Below are 12,896 nucleotides of genomic sequence, written 5' to 3' on the forward strand. Positions count from 1 at the left end.
TACGTTTACTGTTTGATTACAGTCATTCAGGAGGTCTTGTAAACAGTCTGTGGACCAAGATGGAGTGTGAGCTGGTGTCAAAGGCAGAAGACAAGTCAAGTAGCTACGAGGCCTCCGGGTAGATAGCGCTATACAAGTGTAATTTAATAATAATAATAATAAGTAGCACCAGCATGGCCGGGGATCATCTCCGAGGGAGAGTTTGACGTCGTCTAGCGCCGCCTTCACCGCAGTTTCAGTGTTATGTGAGGTTCTAAAGCCAGACTGGGAGGTGTCAAGAATGGAATTAGATTCCACATTGCGGGATAGTTGATGATTTACTAGATTTTCCAGAATTTTGCAGAGGTGAGGCAAAAGTGATATGGGTCTATAGCTTGCAAACCTCAGTTGATCTGCTTTAGATTTTTCAAGAATCGTCATCACATGCGCACTCTTCTAGGCCAGGGGTACGGTGGTCGCTGTGTTTAACGAGAGGTTGAACAATGCAATGATATCTGGAAGCAAAGTACAATCTGGGGGGGCGAGGTCGGAGGGAGATCTTTTATTCAATGATTCTAAAACGAGTCCTGGTGTGGTGGGTTCAAACAGCTCCAGAGTGGAAGAAAGGGATTGGGATGGGGAAACAACAGCCACAGTATTGGTAGGTGAGGGATGAAAAGAGAGGTTTTGGTGGATGGTTGCTATTTTTTCTTTGAACTGGTCTGCCAGGGCGTTGAAAAGTTCGTGGGAGGCCGGAATCGATGAGTTGCAGGCAGTGGGCTTCATAAACGCATTCAGAACTTTTAATTGTTCTATGGGTAAGTTACGTGCAGGATCAATTCTGTTAATGAATTGCAACATTTAGGTAACTTAGATATTTTTATGGTATTTATATAGGGCCACTTTGTAAGGGTGTTTGTGGGGGATAGATTTGGAGGAGCACCACCTTCGCTCCAATTTCCTATCGGCCACCTACTTTAGTTTTAGTCCTTGTGAAAACTAAGGAGAATGGGGTTTCGTAGAATTGCAGGAGTTACGCTTGAGGGGCTCAATTTTATCTAAGGCCTGAGAAAAAGATTCCTTGAAATTTGTGACAGAGCAATTAATAGCAGAAAAATTTGAAACATTTTGGTTAAGATAGACTGGCGAGAAGGAAGTGTCCTCAATTTTCTTCCGGGATCTGTTTTTTTTACAAGATACATTATTACTCATGGGCTGTTTCCCAATCGTAGGTATTAGAAAGGTAATCAAGGAGTGGTCTGACCAGGTTAAAGCGGAAGGGGGGTTCACCTGTATATCAAGTGCGTTCATGAATATACGGTCTAGTGTGTGCCCGTCAATGTGAGTGGGGCCAGTTGTTTTCTGGGTGAGCCCCAAAATTTCCATATTGGAAATTGGTTACTGTGTTTCAGCATGGAAGATAAAATCCCCCACTAAGAGGAATTTATTGGAAGCGAGCACACGGGGGTAAGGAATTCCGTTAGATTATGACTAAAATCTTTTTTTGGGCCTTGAGGGTGGTAAACTAGAGCACCCCTCCACAAGTCACCAGGAGAAGTCTCCAAGTAGAATACACAGAGCTCTATCCAGTCTTTACAGAGGGTATCAATTAATATGACTTTAGCGGGGCACAGAAAGCGATAGCAACTCTGCCCATTTTTTTTGTCTCTCTCAAGTAAAATATGGCTTTCAGGAATGGCTATAGGAATGCATGGGGTTGCTGAAGAATGGAGCCAAGTTTCAGTGACGAAACATAAATTTGGCTAGTGAGAGGTAATGAGGCCCTAAATCTCGATATAATGTTTAGGGAGAGAGCATACATTGCAATATTGCTGTTTATCAGATAAATTATATTGTACGGATGTGGTAATCCTTGTACGGCTGTGGTTGTGCTTGTATGATGGTGGTAGTGCTTGTATGGCTGTGGGGGTGATTGTGTAATAGCGAAAGTGCTTGTAAAGCTGTGGTAGTGGTTGTATGATGGTGGTAGTTCTTGTACAGCTGTGGTAGTGCTTGTTTGATGGTGCTTTATATTGCCTGACCATAACTGCTTTACACTGCCTGACTCTAGCTGCTTTGCACTGCCTGACTCTAGCTGCTTTACACTGCCTGACTCTAGCTGCTTTGCACTGCCTGACTCTAGCTGCTTTAAACTGCCTGACTCTAGCTGCTTTATACTGCCTGACTCTAGCTGCTTTATACTGCCTGACTCTAGCTGCTTTACACTGCCTGACTCTAGCTGCTTTACACTGCCTGACTCTAGCTGCTTTAAACTGCCTGACTCTAGCTGCTTTACACTGCCTGACTCTAGCTGCTTTATACTGCCTCACTCTAGCTGTTTTGCACTGCCTGACTCTAGCTGCTTTGCACTGCCTGACTCTAGCTGCTTTATACTGCCTGACTCTAGCTGCTTTACACTGCCTGACTCTATCTGCTTTACACTGCCTGACTCTAGCTGTTTTGCACTGCCTGACTCTAGCTGCTTTACACTGCCTGACTCTAGTTTCTTTATACTGCCTGACTCTAGCTGCTTTTTTACTGCCTGACTCTAGCTGTTTTGCACTCCCGACTCTAGCTGCTTTATACTGCCTGACTCTAGCTGCTTTATACTGCCTGACTCTAGCTGCTTTACACTGCCCGACTCTAGCTGTTTTGCACTGCCTGTCCCTAGTTGCTTTGCACTGCCTGACTCTAGCTGTTTTGCACTGCCTGACTCTAGCTGTTTTGCACTGCCTAACTCTAGCTGTTTTGCACTGCCTGACTCTAGCTGCTTTACACTGCCTGACTCTAGCTGTTTTGCACTGCCTGTTCCTAGCTGCTTTGCACTGCCTGGCTCTGTGACATGCTCTGGGCCTTGCACTCTCTGAATTCTCTAGAACTAGGACTTTGTTATAGATTGTAATGGAGCACATCTTTTCTTTTCCAGTTACTACCTTGTCTTCAGCGATGGGATCTTTGGCCCCCAGCAGAACATCAGGAAGCGGAGGAGTCCCCTTGCTTAATTCCATCCCTTCAGTCACCCCACCTCCCCACAACAGCACAAACCCAAGTCCTCAGAGCAGCAGTCATTCCTCCATCAGCTTGTCCGGACTGAATCCCAGCACAGGGTAAGTTGACAGCACATCTGCTACTATGACAGAGCGGGGGGAGTACCTTGTGTGGGCAAGGTGCAATTTAACAAGGCCACTTGTACGTTACACGCCAGGACACAGAGACACATAACTACACAGATTGCAGATCCAGGCCTCCAATGTCACACCACAGGTAAGCATCCCACCCCAGCAGGGAGACAACCCTTTTACACACCTCATAGATTGTCCTCCCTCACAGGAACATTTAGGTAGGCCTTCTAACCCAGGACATAGTCTGGTCTCCTGAACCACAACTTTGGGACAAGCCTCAGAGACAGACCCTGGTGAAGAGACAGGCCTCTAACACTGGAGAAAACACAGAGGAGACAGGTTCCAGCCTCATTCACCCAATCAGAAACAGTTATACCACCCCAGGGCAAGGCCTGGCCCTCCACTCAAAAGTACAGATACAGGCCTCCCCATGGAAGCAGGTCTCTCACAGCAGGAGGTGTATTGAGCCCTGGTTCTTGCATATCCAGCTAGTATTGATCATCTCACAGATATTTGCAGACCTTGACAAGCTGCATTGCTTCCTTCTCAGGCATGTGCGGAGTTTTCCTATGATGTTTCTAGTTGGGCTATTGATCATCAGCGCTGTGAAAAGCATTTTAAGAAAATATTCCCAGGCCGTAGCCATCTGACTCCACAACTCCAGGCTCTCAATGGACAGAGCATCTGTGTCTCTCAATGGACAAAGCCTCTTTGTCTCTCAATGGACAGAGCCTCTTTGTCACTCAATGGACAGAGCCTCTTTGTCTCTCAGTGGACATAACCTTTTTGTCTCTCAATAGACAGAGCCTCTTTGTCTCTCAATAGACAGAGCCTCTTTGTCTCTCAATGGACAGAGCCTCTTTGTCTCTCAATGGACAGAGCCTCTTTGTCTCTCAATGGACAATGCCTCTTTGTCTCTCAATGGACAGAGCCTCTTTGTCACTCAATGGACAGAGCCTCTTTGTCACTCAACGGACAGAGCCTCTTTGTCACTCAATAGACAGAGCCTCTTTGTCTCTCAATAGACAGAGCCTCTTTGTCTCTCAGTAGACAGAGCCTCTTTGTCTCTCAATAGACAGAGCCTCTTTGTCACTCAATAGACAGAGCCTCTTTGTCACTCAATAGACAGAGCCTCTTTGCCTCTCAATGGACAGAGCCTCTTTGACTGTCAATGGACAATGCCTCTTTGTCTCTCAATGGACAGAACCTCTTTGTCTCTCAATGGACAATGCCTCTTTGTCTCTCAATGGACAGAGCCTCTTTGTCACTCAACGGACAGAGCCTCTTTGTCTCTCAATAGACAGAGCCTCTTTGTCACTCAACGGACAGAGCCTCTTTGTCTCTCAATGGACAATGCCTCTTTGTCTCTCAATGGACAGAGCCTCTTTGTCACTCAACGGACAGAGCCTCTTTGTCTCTCAATAGACAGAGCCTCTTTGTCTCTCAATGGACAGAGCCTTTTTTCCTCTCAACGGACAGAGTCTCTGTCTCTCAATGGACAGAGCCTCTTTGTCTCTCAATTGACAGAGCTTCTTTGTCTGTTCACAGTGGAGAGGGCCTCTTGGCTAGCACTCTTTGTGCTTCACCTCTCTATGCACACATTGGACAGTCCCTCTTGTGCTGCTCTTTTCTTCATCTCTCTATACCACAGTAGGCAGGACCTTTTGCCCTGCCTTGTGTCTCCACCTTTAGGGCCTATTCACCAGCTGCAGTTTATGGTATGTGAACTAGTACCACAGTAGCACTATTCACATCCTACAAAATGTTGTTGACTTACCTACAGGTGGTGACCTTCACCTCTACCTCCCCTACCTTGTTACAGAGCTGTTCAAAGTGGCCGAGATCACTGCACACATACTCCCAAGTTTTAGTAGTAAATGCAGAATGACAAAGGAGAGTTATTTGAAAATGGGGACTACTCAGTACAAAATGGGAGGGGTTTAGGGTAATATAAGGAGGGTGTTACGGATGTATCGGCTACTATAAAAACCCACCTACTAAAAGAGTAAGCTGTGCTATTACACCTCTAAAGTCACTGCACCTCTAAAGGACTCAAAAACAGATATTAATGTACTCCAGCCTCGACTGGGAGTAAGTCAAGCAGCAGACATGGCCACACATAAGTGCTGCAACACACTCATAAAAAATAATTGAGGCAAGGACTTAAAATAACTCTCATACAAAGGACAGATAAATAAATACAATTATTTTAACATTTACTATGTATATCTTTATATATTTCAGTAAATGTTAAAAATATATAAATACTGATTTTATTCTTTTAAAATGCAATAATCAACCCAATTTAAATTAAAAATGAATTCAACTTTTACACTTTTGTTAAAAAAAGAAAGATAATTTATGTTATTTCAACACATACCTTTCAACATCTCTCTGAACGCACAGTGGACACCCTCACATGCACCTCGACAGGGCCTCCTCCCTTTCCAGTTTCTGTACCTTGGCATGTGGTGGACAGGGCCTCTTGTGCTAGCCTTGGTCGCCATCTCTCTGTACAGACAGTGGACACCGTCACATGCACATTAACCAAACCTCTTAGAGTTCCAGCTTCTGTACCTTGGCATACGGTGGACAGGGCCTCTTGTGCTACCCTTTGTCTCCACCTCTCTCTGCGCATAGTGGACACCATTGCATGCACCTCACAGGGCCTCCTCCCTTTCCAGTTTCTGTACTTAACTTGGCATGCAGTGGACTGGGCCTCTTGCGCTAGCCTTGGTCGCCATCTACACACATGCACCTCAACGGGACGTCCTCCAGTACCAGTGTCTGTCCCTCGGCATGCGGTGGACAGGGCCTCTTGTACCACCCTTTATTTCCACCTCTCTGTACAGACAGTGGACAACGTCACATGCACCTCGACAGGACCTCTTAGAGTTCCAGTTTCAGTACCTTGGCAAACGGTGGACAGGTCCTCTCGTGCTAGCCTTGGTCGCCATCTCTCTGTACACGCAGTGGACACAGTCACATGCATCTCGACAGAGCCTCCTCCCTTTCCAGTTTCTGTACCTTACTTTTGCATGCGGTGGACAGGGACTCTTGTGCTAGCCTTGGTCGCCATTTCTCTGTACACTTGAAGGGCAGGGCTGTACATACAGTGTCTTCTTTACTCCCTGGACCCTACATACTTGTGCCTATTATTTCTCTGACTATCCATCCAGCTGTTCTATCTTTCTTGACTTTCCCCTCCTTTGATTTTTCCAGAAGCACAATGCTAGGGGTGAACTCTGCCCTCATGGCCAACAACCCTCTGGCCACGATCCAAGGTGGGTGCAAACACTTCACATCCCATGCCATCTGTCCACCCCTTCTCGTGCTCCCTCTGTATTTGTGCATCTCCAAGACGGACAGTGTGGATCAGTCGCACACGTCCCTTTGTGTCCAGACGTCCTCTCTTCCTCTGTCTTAACCATTCCATCCAGGTCTGTCTGAACGTTTGGACGTCTCACTCACTCACCCATTCCTTGTGCCGAGCTCCTCTTACCAGCTCCAAATAGCTCATCTCAAGATTGTCACTAAAGGATGAGAGAAGATGTAGAGGGTGTCAGCAGCTCCGGAAAGAGGCAATGCCTGTTGGGTGATTGTTTAAGTGAAGAAGGGGCTCATTCAAGAGAATTTCTACCGTAGACTTGTGTGACGTGGTGATGACCAAGTCTGTTGCTCTGTTTGTTTGGGAATGACACGTTAATCAGATACTAGGATGGGGCACTGCATGTGCGTGGATCGTGCAGAGGAGAAAGGACTGCACTCACACCAGCGTGGGTCACTATATGGCCCATGTATGGAATGGACTGGGCATGCACACTAGGTTAGGTCATTGTGAGGAGCTTGCCTGAGTGTGCCGGCTGGACACGCACCAGCCTGGGTCACTATATGTCTTGAATGGGCTGGGCATGCACATTGGGTTAGGTCATTGTGAGGAGCTTGCCTGAGTGTGGCCAGCTGGACATGCACTAGCGTGGACCACTATATGGAGCATGTCTTGAATGGGCTGGTTTTGCGCGCTAGGTTAGATCATTTTATGGAGCTTGCCTGAGTGTAGCGGCTGGGCACGCACCAGCGTGGGTCACTATATGGAGCATGTCTTAGATAAACTAGATAAGCACATTGGGTTAGATCATTGTGAGGTGCTTGTCTGAGTGTGGCCAGCTGGACATGCACTCGAGTGAGCCACTGTTTAAAGCTTGCCTGAATGTGATCGGGCATACTAGGTTGGTCACTCTTATTGTACGTCAGATGCTTGAATGTGGAGCCTGTGCACACTCTAAACCACATGCCTGACTAGGCCAGGCTGGTAAAACACTAGCATGGACTGCTCAATAAAGTGTCCGTGGCTCGGACAGGCTGAGTACACAGCAGGGTGGGAGCCTACAACCTAAAGGCACATGCTTGGCCATACACCAGTCAGTCACTGGATAGGTATGGAACATATCTAAGTGGGACGGGCATTCTAGGGTAGCTCTCTCTCTCTATTGACTATGGCGGGAAGAACAGGCGGGTCAGGCACTGAGGTGGGAATCTGTGTTTTGTGGAGAAAAAGCTCCAAATATTTTGCCTACTCCTGCAAAGCACATACTTGGCACGAGTGGGCAGCTCTTGGGTGGAGCATGCATCGGGTAAATGCTGGTCACATATTATGCTGAGCCAGTGGTTATATATGAGCCAGCCCAGTGTGGCATATACAGATTGGGCCAGTGTATTGCTCACGTTAGTATTCATAAAGTGCTCACTTGACAGAGACCCGACGAGTCACTGTACACAGCATGACTGACTGGCAAGCGCTGCTATCACATGAGGGTATCCAGGCACTGGGGATTGCTGCTGCTGGGTGCAGGTTGGTCAAACAGCCAGGTTTTTACACCTTTCCTGAATTCCTGCAGGGTGGGGGAGGTTCAGAGGTGGAGGGGGGCATTCCAGGCCTTGGCGGTCATTGAACCAGTTCAGCTTTGGTGGAGGTGGGGAGTTTTGGCTAGGGAGAGGGAGGCGGAGCACAGTTGTCTGAGAAGTTGGTGGAAGTCCCCCCTGTGGTTGATATAGGCTGGTCCTTGGTTGTGTAGAGCCTTGTAGACATGGGTCAGCATCTTGAACTAGCATCTTTCGCGGCCAGGGAGCCAGTGTAGTGCTCCGAGGTGAGAGGTGATGTGGGGCCGCCTCAGGATGTTGAGGACGAGCCTGGCAGCTGAGTTCTGAATGGTCTGAAGTCTGTTCAGCAGCTGTGCGATGATACCGATGTAGAGGGTGTTGCCGTAGTGGCTTACTATATAAAGAATGGTTTGGAGGGACAGGTGGGTTCCAGTTTCATACTCAGTCCCGTGTGTATCCTCCCCTCACCCTAGGTTCATCATCCCCTTGTGAGTCATAGCATTGATGTACCATGTCTCTTTCACCTCACCCAGTGCTTGAATTTGAGGCTGTGTGAATAGTCTTTCTTGTCTGTAGGTCATCAATGCCCATTTCCTTATCCGTCTCTATTTCTCTCTGCTTCTCTCCATCTCCTCCAGCACTAGCCAGTGGTGGTAACCTACCCATCAGCGGCTTGGACAGCGGAGGGAACCTGGTATTGGCCACCGCGACCTGCAGCCCCGGCACCCAGAGCATCGTGACATCACCGCTCTTCCTGAACCATGCCGGCCTGCCTCTGCTCAGCACCAACCATGGGGTCAGCCTTGTGTCCGCGGCGGCTGCTGCCATGGCTGCTTCCATCTCTGCCAAATCACCAAGCCTTTGCAGCCCCTCCAGCTCCTCATCTTCCTCCTCCTCCTCCTCCTCGTCCAGCGAGGCTGCCCAGACCCCAGCCCCGCCAGGAGCTGGCATTTCTGAGCTGGGAAACAAAGGCGAGTGAGCGTCATGGTGGCTTCTGCCACAGTCTCTTTTTCTCTCTCCGAACCGGACGGCGTGTGTGCCAAGGAGGGAATGGAGAAACCAAAAAAAAACAAGAAAAAACATACCAAAACAGCTTAGCCCCTGCCCGCCATGAGGGGAGGGAGCTCAACCAACAGTAGATACCAAAAAAGTTAAATTAACCAAACAGCAAACACCAAGAGACTCGCTGTACTGCGACCAATTCACGAGTGCATGAAACGGAAGCCAAAAACAAGAAACCCACAGTCAGAAATCAACAATTTTTATCTTTGTTTTTTGACAAAAACCTTGAAAAGAAAAACCAACCTCAGCATTTTCTTAGTTTTGTTTTTTTGGTCTGGACACTTCAAGACTAAAAATGATAAAAACAAAAAGCAAAAGAAGATGTGAAAACTTTTAAGCCAAATGGCGCTGCCAAATATCAATAGCTTCACCCAAAGGTTTTTGTACATATGTTTTTTTTAATATATATACATATATATATACACACACACATATATATATATTTGGATTTGTTTTAAGAGAATACAGTATTGATTTTATTTTCATTTATTATATTTGTATATTTGTTTCTTTTTTAGTGTCACAATTTTTTTTAAAGAAGTTTGTTTCGATTTAGTTGGTTGAAACCAGTTTTTTTTAACCAAATCCATGCTTTGCTCCCTGATTGCATGGAAATAATTTTTGTTTCACACGCAACATATCTGGAACAAACTCAGCCAACTCGTTTTGTAGAATTTTATTTCTATTCTCAAACTGTACTCTTCACTTCCCTTCGGGAATCAAAAATATTTTTTTAGTTTAATTTATTACAATTAATATAATTTTCGTTGAAGATATGTATCTGAAAGATTATCTCTCCAGTGCCTGTGAGGGGGAGTTGACGTTCCAAGCAAACACCATCAAAACTGGAAAATGAAGAAAACAAAGAACCAGGCTCTTCAATAGAAGCTTTTGCGCCCACAGAGGCGCAGGGACGCCAGCGCTCTGTTAACCTCTACAGGCTGTGTTTGTATTTATTTTTTCTGTTCAGTTTTTTGTTTGTTTTTGTCGTCTTGGTGACCGGAGAAGTTGTAAACCAAAAAGGAAAAAACCGCGAAACTAACCAAAAACCAATGCCGCAAGAACCACGGTCAACTAGACTTGATGTGCGACCGGTTGGAGCACCCCGTAGTGAGCGATTTATCTTTCTCTGCCTACAAATACCTCATTAACAAATTAAGAAGCCAGATGTTGTACAGAACAAAATCACGCAAGAGGGAGGGGACCTTGAACCAAAAAAAGCAAACCAAACCAAACCAAAAAATAACCCCACAAAGGTTATGAAAGCACCCCTCCCTCGCCGTATGAAAAGCTTTACGTGGCTTCTTAAATGTTTTGTTTCAATATTTTTTTTCCTCTAAACCAAAGTCTAGCTTTGCTGAGAAGGATGTTAGCCATGGGGATTCCAAGAGTGTGAGAACTCCAAGGGAGAACTTTGACAGAAAGACAAAGTTAAAAAAGAGAAAGGAAAACAGAAAGAGTGACCTACTGAATGAAAAACACAACTAACAGAATGAAAGAATGGCACAACAAAGACAGAGAGAAGGAACACCTGAATGGACAAAACCACAAAGCATGAGAAATAGTAAGAACATAATGAAAGAAGGACATAAAGCAAAACAAAACAAAAAAAACAATACGGAAAAGAAAGAATGAAACACATACACAAATAAGGACAAACCAAAATACAAAGAGCGGTAAAGAAAGGATGAGAGAGTCAAATGACAAGCAAAGAGTGCCCGAAAAAAAAAAAAGACAAAGCCTTTGAAAGGGCATGAATAGAAAAGAGAGAGGGAAACATATTAACAGAAAGAAGGAATGCTACGGAGAAGGTGCAAAGTTATGGGATTTTTGGAAAAATATGGAACAAAGGGGGCTGAACTTTGACATTTCTTACTGGAATAATGACCTCATGGTAGCTATTGAGTAGATGTGTTTTAGATGTCAGGTGGTTGACAAGAAAATATACTGTGAACAGTGAACTCTCTCCAAAAAGAAAAACGACCACACCATACCAAAAATAATAATAATATATAGATATATATATATATATGTGAAATGTCCCCAGCCTCTGATCCCTCCTCCCCGTGTGGAAAGACACAGAGCGAAAGGACTTCTCTGCACCTTGAGGTCTACGTGTTACTGGTGGATCCTGTCCAGGTGCGAGGGGAGCGGATCTTGGGGGTGCGGGGTAGGCAGGGGAAATGACGTCACGCGGACTAAACTCATGCTTCCTGCTAAGTACTGCCTGAGTGGTGGGTGTTGCCATGCCTGGAAAAAAGCATTTTTCGGATGCACCTCTGCGGGACAGACTCGTGGTGGGAAGCCACATCTAACTTGTTGGAGGTCCTCAGTGGGAGAATGGGGGAGGGGGGTGTGAAAGGGCTTGGGGGTCTCTGGTCTGGGTGCCCTGTGCATCCCCTGCCATCGCCACCACTTGCCTAAACCCTCCTGTTTCATGCAGGAATTGCCAAAAGATGGTGGTGCGGGGGCGGTGGGGCGTGCAGGCATGCGGGTGAAGAACCAGAAGGGGGCTGGGAGTACACACATGTCCATACCACTCTCACATACTACTAAAGCAGCACCATGGTGGAATGTGACCGTCACACCCTGAGTTTTTAGAGAGCGCAAGCGCACACATGTGCACCCAGAGCCTCTGGTTAGAGAATGTGAGTGCATGCTCTTATGCTTTGTATAGAGGATAGGGTGGTGCACTCTGCTCTGCTTAGGCAGTCTGAGGACACCCTCTGCTCTTCTGCTGACTGTTCAAGGAAGAAAAGAAAAAATACTACTGATTCTAGACCAAATATTTCACTATCTCCCCCAGGGGTGTGGTTAGGACAGCGCCTGGGCTGATGAAAGGGTGAGGGGACAGGAGGACCAAGAGGCTCATCCCATGGGTTTGTGTTAGTGTTTGTGGTGGTGGCTAAAACTTCCAAAATATTTCATGTATCTTTGCCTCTTTTCCATGTCTGGTGTGGATCTTGGAAAAAGAGTCTTGGCAGAGATGGCAGCTCAGCAGGCAGCCCCCCTGGACCAGCAAGCCCCTCTGCTCTTCACCTGCCCCAGAAGCCCCTTTTTCCAAATTTCTCTTCTTCTACTCCAACTCACTTCTAGACATTGGAGACTGCATGTCTTTTTATATTGATATCCAGCGAACACCCGCGGAATATCCCCAATCCCCTCACCCCCTGAGGACGGAAGACCACTGAATGTCCACTGCCACAGACCAACCTGCTACTTTCCTAAGGACACTCACACACAGAATGTCTCCCCCCCCAGTAGGTTCCAGCAGAAATCTGATCTGTCTCTGACCACTTTTCCAATGTCCCTTTGCTCTCCGCCCCCCACATCCTTCGGCCACACCTGTGTACCAGTTCTGCCTTCCCTCCTCCTGAAAGAGCTTTAAGCAGCTGTTAAACCAAATATTTAGAGGCGACGCCTTCAGTAGTGGTCTGGCTCCTTGGCCCGACTGCTGCCCCGCTGTCAGGGCTTGGCGCTAGTGCCTGGCTCCTTGGCCTGGCTGCTTCTCTGCTTCTGGGTCCGGTGCTGCCTCTCTGGCCACCCACTACCAGGGATTTGGAGATAGCCTGTTACATACCTCAGATGATAGAGATAAACCAAAAAAAAATGAACTTACATGTGTTAAAGGAATGTGTCTTTGGGTCAGACCTTGTGGCACCAGGGGGCAACGTGCAGGCATCCGCAAATGGGGTGGAACTCGGGCAGAAGCGAGTGCATCGTTTATTTTTGCCAGAATTCTGAGCCCTGTCACTGTGAACCAACGTGCAGAGTCTGGGGATGGTGCTATGTGAGCACTGACTGTGGGAATATAGGCGCAAGAAGAGGGTTCCAAAGCAGCAGAGCTGATCA

The 12,896-nt window shown here is 46.8% G+C and overlaps 1 protein-coding gene across 4 annotated transcripts in view; it reads left to right on the top strand.

The window, feature by feature from the left end:
* Positions 1-9,107, top strand: part of POU2F2 (POU class 2 homeobox 2) — a 102,891-nt gene extending 93,784 nt beyond the window's left edge. For 2 of the 4 annotated variants that reach the window (XM_078651337.1, XM_078651338.1), the window contains 3 exons: positions 2,906-3,086; positions 6,324-6,385; positions 8,621-9,107. In XM_078651337.1, the coding sequence (XP_078507463.1) occupies positions 2,906-3,086; positions 6,324-6,385; positions 8,621-8,961 (584 nt within the window). In that variant the 3' untranslated portion in view covers positions 8,962-9,107. The remainder of the gene's footprint in view (positions 1-2,905; positions 3,087-6,323; positions 6,386-8,620) is intronic. The other 2 variants (XM_078651341.1, XM_078651340.1) reach the window with 2 other exon arrangements.
* Positions 9,108-12,896: the final 3,789 nt, after the last annotated feature.

Source organism: Lissotriton helveticus, chromosome 7 (genome assembly GCF_964261635.1).
Source record: "Lissotriton helveticus chromosome 7, aLisHel1.1, whole genome shotgun sequence".
Lineage (NCBI taxonomy): Eukaryota > Metazoa > Chordata > Amphibia > Caudata > Salamandridae > Lissotriton > Lissotriton helveticus.